The sequence below is a fragment of the Bidens hawaiensis genome, unplaced genomic scaffold, assembly GCF_021521415.1.
Source record: "Bidens hawaiensis isolate Kalapana, Puna unplaced genomic scaffold, B.hawaiensis_p1.1 tig00059888_1, whole genome shotgun sequence".
Taxonomy (NCBI): Eukaryota; Viridiplantae; Streptophyta; class Magnoliopsida; order Asterales; family Asteraceae; genus Bidens; species Bidens hawaiensis.
The window spans coordinates 22397-27981 of NW_027500781.1; the positions used below are offsets into that span (position 1 = coordinate 22397).

The 5585-nt window shown below is 41.8% G+C and overlaps 2 protein-coding genes across 2 annotated transcripts; both read right to left on the bottom strand.

Annotated features, from left to right (window-relative positions):
* Positions 1 to 876: 876 nt before the first annotated feature.
* On the bottom strand, positions 877 to 2654 carry LOC143602814 (uncharacterized). Its single transcript, XM_077079802.1, has 4 exons — positions 2079 to 2654; positions 1747 to 1945; positions 1551 to 1620; positions 877 to 1234 (listed from the first exon to the last, which is right to left on the bottom strand). The coding sequence occupies exons 1-4, from the start codon at positions 2652 to 2654 to the stop codon at positions 877 to 879; spliced, it is 1203 nt and encodes a 400-aa protein (XP_076935917.1).
* A 175-nt stretch (positions 2655 to 2829) lies between these two features.
* On the bottom strand, positions 2830 to 4494 carry LOC143602815 (uncharacterized). The gene is made up of 3 exons (XM_077079804.1): positions 4001 to 4494; positions 3523 to 3890; positions 2830 to 2897 (listed from the first exon to the last, which is right to left on the bottom strand). Exons 1-3 carry the CDS (start codon positions 4492 to 4494, stop codon positions 2830 to 2832), a joined length of 930 nt encoding a protein of 309 aa, XP_076935919.1.
* Positions 4495 to 5585: the final 1091 nt, after the last annotated feature.

Consider the following 5585-nt stretch of genomic DNA (forward strand, 5'->3'; position numbering starts at 1 on the left):
TCTTATTATTACTAGTTTGAAAAACCGATTCCTGATAACTATTCTCATCTCCCATTTATGTTCAAAAAAGAAACAAAATCAAAGGCCATTTTTCAAAATTTTTTCAATTTTTTTTAAATCAAGAAAACAAAACAAATAAAAGTCATGTGTTCCTATCCCCACACTTAGAATTTGCATTGTCCTCAATGCGGGACTGAAACACGACTCAAATTTAAAAAAAAAACAAAAACCGAAAAACATTATAAAAATAAATAAAAAAAACAAAGCTAAAAACTAAAACTAAAAATATAAAAACGAAGTAAAAAGGAAAAAGACATAGCTGGTAATATACGAACGAAATATGACGCTAAAGTCTACTTCCACCAATGCCCTCCATCTCCAAATGTGCTCAACAACCAGTATCTCCTTTCTCTCGTACACGAACGGAAGTGGAAACAATACAAACAATATCTAAAAATTCATCTTATCAATTAGATAGATATAAATCATTCAAAGTATGTAACCAGACCAACAAACCATAAACAATATATAATATGAATAAGAGCATCAAATAAATAAATAAAAATATACAGCTCCTGTTGCTTCGTCCCCACACTTGAATTTTTAATTAAACTTCAAGGGGATACACTCTCTCATACTATCTTCCTACAAAACTTAAAAAAACATAAAAACTACAAAAAACTACGTTAGTGACTCAAGAAAAATAAAATAAAAATAAAAATAAAAATAGGAAAGAATGTACAAACTCTACACTTGAATTTTCACTCAAGATCTACGTTTGATGATTTAGTGCGATGGATCGAGAGGAGTTTCCTCCATCTCGATTGATTCCTCCGGTCCTCCAAGATAGTGCTTTAAGCGATGACCGTTCACCTTCTAAGATGTTCCATTATCTGGATTCTCCAACTCTACCACTCCACATGGAAAAACTTCTTTCACCAAGTACGGTCCCGTCCACTTCGATCTCAACTTTCCTGCAAACAATTTCAAACGAGAGTTAAATAATAATACCTTATCGCCTTTCTTGAACTCCTTGACGCCTTTCAAACGCCGATCATGTAGATCTTTTGCCTTTTCTTTGATGCTTAATGATCGAGAGTATGCCGCATCCCGAAGCTCCTCTAACTCATGAATCTGAAAGTACCTTTTCCTCGCGGCCGCGGTAAGATCGACATTCACCGTTTTCAATGCCCAGTAAGCACGATGCTCCAACTCAACCGTAAGATGAAAAAGGCTTACCATAAACAAGTATAAACGGTGTAGTACCCAATAGGGTCTTGTAAGCGGTTCAGAATGCCCACAACGCATCATCTAACTTTTCTGACCAATCCTTCTGACTTACCCTAACCGTCTTTTTCAAAATCCTCTTCATCCCTCAATTTGCATTCTCGACTTGACCATTCGTTTGAGGGTGATAGGCGGTAGAGGTACGATGAGTAACCCCATAACAAGCTAATGCCTTCTCCATGACAATATTAAAAAAATGAGTTCTTCGATCACTAATAATAGCTCTTGGAGTACCGAAACGAGTAAATAACTACTTGAGAAACCTCACACCAACTCGTGCATCATTCGTAGCCAACGCTTGGACTTCCACCCACTTCGACACATAATCAATAGCTACCAAAATATACTTATTACCGTTCGATGTGGGAAACAGTCCCATGAATTCGATGCCTCAAACATCTAAGATTTTAGGAATTTGTATGGGATTTTGAGGCATCTCATTCTTGGAGGAAATATTACCTGTTCTTTGGCATGCACACAAAGCTTCACAAACAGCATCTTTAACAACTGTCGTCCAATAGAACCCACTATCAAACACCTTCGGGGCGGTATCATGCGCACCATGATGACCTCCAGTCCACCCTTCATGAACATGCTTAAGAATATCCCAACCTTCTTCTTTCGTCACACATCTCGTCAGAATCCGATCACCACCAATCTTAAACAAAAAGGGTCATCCCACACATACCGATTAACATCCCGGGAAAACTTCCTCTTTTGTTGCATAGTCATACCCACCAACACAAAACCATTAGCCAAATAATTAGGAAAATCAGTGAACCATGGCATACCTGGCTTCTCAGCCGCAACAAAATCGATCGACTCGTAAGGGAATGTATCTCCGATCTCCTCCTCATGTAACTCTTCTCTCTTGGGTCCTCTAGACGGGATAAATGATCGGCCGCTACATTTTCCGCACCCCTCTTATCTTTGATCTCGATGTCGAACTCAGAAAGTAGGAGAATCCACTGCATAAGACGAGGCTTCGCGTCTTTCTTCTGAAAGAGGAAACGCAAGGCCGCATGATTGGTAAAAACGGTGGTCTTCGAATGTACGAGATACAAACGGAACTTGTCAAATGCGAAAACAACGACTAAAAGTTCTTTCTTGGTGGTAGTGTAGTTCTCTTGAGCATCGTTCAACGTCTTGCTAGCATAATAGATGGTGTGAAAATGTTTATCTCGTCTTTGCCTCAGAACCGTTCCAACCGCATAGTCACTAGCATCACACATGAGCTCAAATGGCAAGCTCCAACCAGGAGAACAAAGAACGGGAGCACTTACGAGCTTCTCTTTCAAATATGTGAACGCCTTCAAACACTCATCATCTAATACAAACGACACATCTTTCTCGAGGAGTCGGGTCATCGGGCGAGTAATTTTTGAAAAGTCTTTGATAAATCGCTGATAAAATCCCGCATGGCCCAAGAAACTTCTAATCGTCTTCACATTCATCGGTGGAGGAAGTCTACTTATAGTATCAATCTTCGCCCGATCTACCTCAATACCGTCTCTCAAGATCTTATGACCCAACACAATCCCCTCAGTCACCATAAAATGGCACTTTTCCTAATTCAGCGTCAACTTCATTTTGATACACCTTTTCAACATCTTCTCAAGATTAGCCAAACAATGATTGAAAGAATTACCGTAAACTGATAAATCGTCCATAAACACCTCTAAGGACGTCTCTATTATATCCTGAAAGATGGCCACCATACAATGCTAAAAGGTAGCCAGAGCGTTACATAGCCCAAACGGCATGCGACGGTACGCAAACGTGCCATTCGGACATGTAAAAGTCGTATTCTCTTGGTCTTTCGGTGCAATGGGGATTTGAAATAGCCCGAAAAACCGTCAAGAAAACAATAAAACTGCTGACCTGCTAAACACTCCAACATTTAATCAATAAAGGCAATGCGAAGTGCCCTCCGGGTGGCATCATTCAATCGCCGATAATCAATACATACTCGCCAACCGGTAACCGTACGCAAAAGGATAAGCTCATTCTTCTCGTTCATCACCACAATCATACCTCATTTCTTCGGAACAACTTGGGTCGAGCTCACCCATGGGGAATCAAAAATTGGGTAGATCATCCCTGCATCCATCAACTTCAATACCTCCTTCTTCACCACTTCTTGCATATTTGGATTAAGACGTCTTTGTGGTTGCACCAGCGGCTTGTACTCATCCTCCATTAAATTCCAGTGCGTGCAATAAGCAAGGCTAATACCTTGAATATCGGAAAGTCTCCATGCAATCGCCCCCTTATGTAACTTCAACACGTCTATCAACTTTGTTTTCTCTTCTTCCGTCAATTTGGATGATACAATAATGGGCAAGTTTGAGCCCTCATCGAGATGCGCATACTCCAAGTATGACGGGAGTACTTTCGACTCCAACGGGGCAGGTTTCTCTATAGAACCCGCCTCACTCTCACAACTAATCTCATTCACCTCTATAATCTCAGGCAAACCCGAAATCTCAACCAACTCACCACAAACCGAATCGTTCTCACACGACTCATCCTCAACCAAATCATCACAAATGACCAAACCATTACTTCCCACGAGATCCGCACCACAAATATAGTCAAAACAGCTATCCACACTTGCAATAAAAGAGTTAAAAAAATAAACCGAGTGTCATGGACCACTGAAATCATCTTGATCACCCGGATGCTTCAACGACCTCGCGACATCATAAGTTACATTCTCATCACCAACCCGAAGTGTGATCTTCCCATCACACACATTGATAAGCGCCTTTGCGGTTCGTAAAAGGGACGACCTAGAATAATGGGGGCCTTCTTGTCGGCCTCCATGTCGAGCACCAAAAAATCTACCAGAAACACAAACTTATCAACCTTCACTAGCAAATTCTCGATAATACCCCGCGAATACTTAACCGAACGGTCAGCCAACGATAAGGACATGCGAGTCGGTGGAAGCTCGCCTAACTCCAACTTCTCGTATAAAGAATACGACATCAAATTAATGCTCGCCCCCAAATCCGCCAATGCATGGCTCATCGCATCACTACCAAACAAATAAGGAATCGTAAACACTCCTGGATCCGATAACTTCTCGGGCACGCGGTTCAACACTACCGATGAACAATCTCTCCTAAGGGGAATCGATGAAACTTCCCCTAACCTATCCTTCCTCTTCAACAGGTCCTTCAGAAACTTCGTGTGCTTCGGCATGTGTTGGAGGGCTTCAATGAATGGAAGATTAATCTTCAACTGTCAGAACATGTCGAGAAAGTTCCCATACTCTCGTGTGTATTTCTGATGTTTTACGTAAGTGGGATACGTGATACGAGAGTGGTCAATCAAAGGTGATGGCTGGACTTCAACCGGTTTCTTTTCCACTAGTGGTGCAATTGGTGCGGTGTTCGGCACTTTGCCCGGCACTTCCATCTCGATCTCTTCATCCATCACCTCCTCAGCTTCAGCTTCATACTCACTCCTTCTTACCTCGAGACCCAAAACCCTGCCGCTACGAGTAGTAATTGCCTTTAGTTGAGCGGCCGGATTTTCCTAAGTAGAACCTGACAACTGTCTCGGGGGGTCTCTCGTCCAAATCTTCGAGCAATATCGCCAATGGACCTTTGCATGTCGAGAGAGACGATTGTTGATTCTTCAAAAGCACATCATGATCAAAAAGGGTCTTTTGAGTAACTTGATCTCTAGTAAGGATTTGCTTCATCATCTCTTCCAATCTCTGACTCAGATCTGGCCCATTATTCGAACTTTGACCATTCGAACCTTCACTGTTATATTGGCCTTGATTTCAGTTATAGGTAGCTTGGAAACCAGGTGGCCCACCGGCCGGACTCCAGTTTGAGTTACCTTACCCTTGATTCTGGTTCTGATTCTTGTAGTTGCTCCAGTTCTGATTGTTGTTGTAAGCATTAGGGAACCTGTTATGACTAGCCACAAAATCAACATCTTGATTGTTCATCAAGGGGCACTCCAAAGTACCATGACTACCTGTAACGTCCGTGAATTCCGACAAAAGATTTAGCCTTGTAGTGTTATGTACACCTTTCGGGCTTGACCCGGCATTCTCCCGGGAGCTCCTTGCAAACCTCGTAAACGTTCTCACTTAAATTTCCACCCAAGTTGCTACATACTTCAATTTGGAGGGACTTGGATGTAACTATTTTATATCATAAAACAAAAGAAAACTCAAACCCTAAACCTATTTGCAGCCGTCGGACCTGGACACCCCCCTGCTCGTTTTTCTTCTGCCTAGCCAAGTTTCAGCCGTGAAAAATTCAATTCAATGTCGG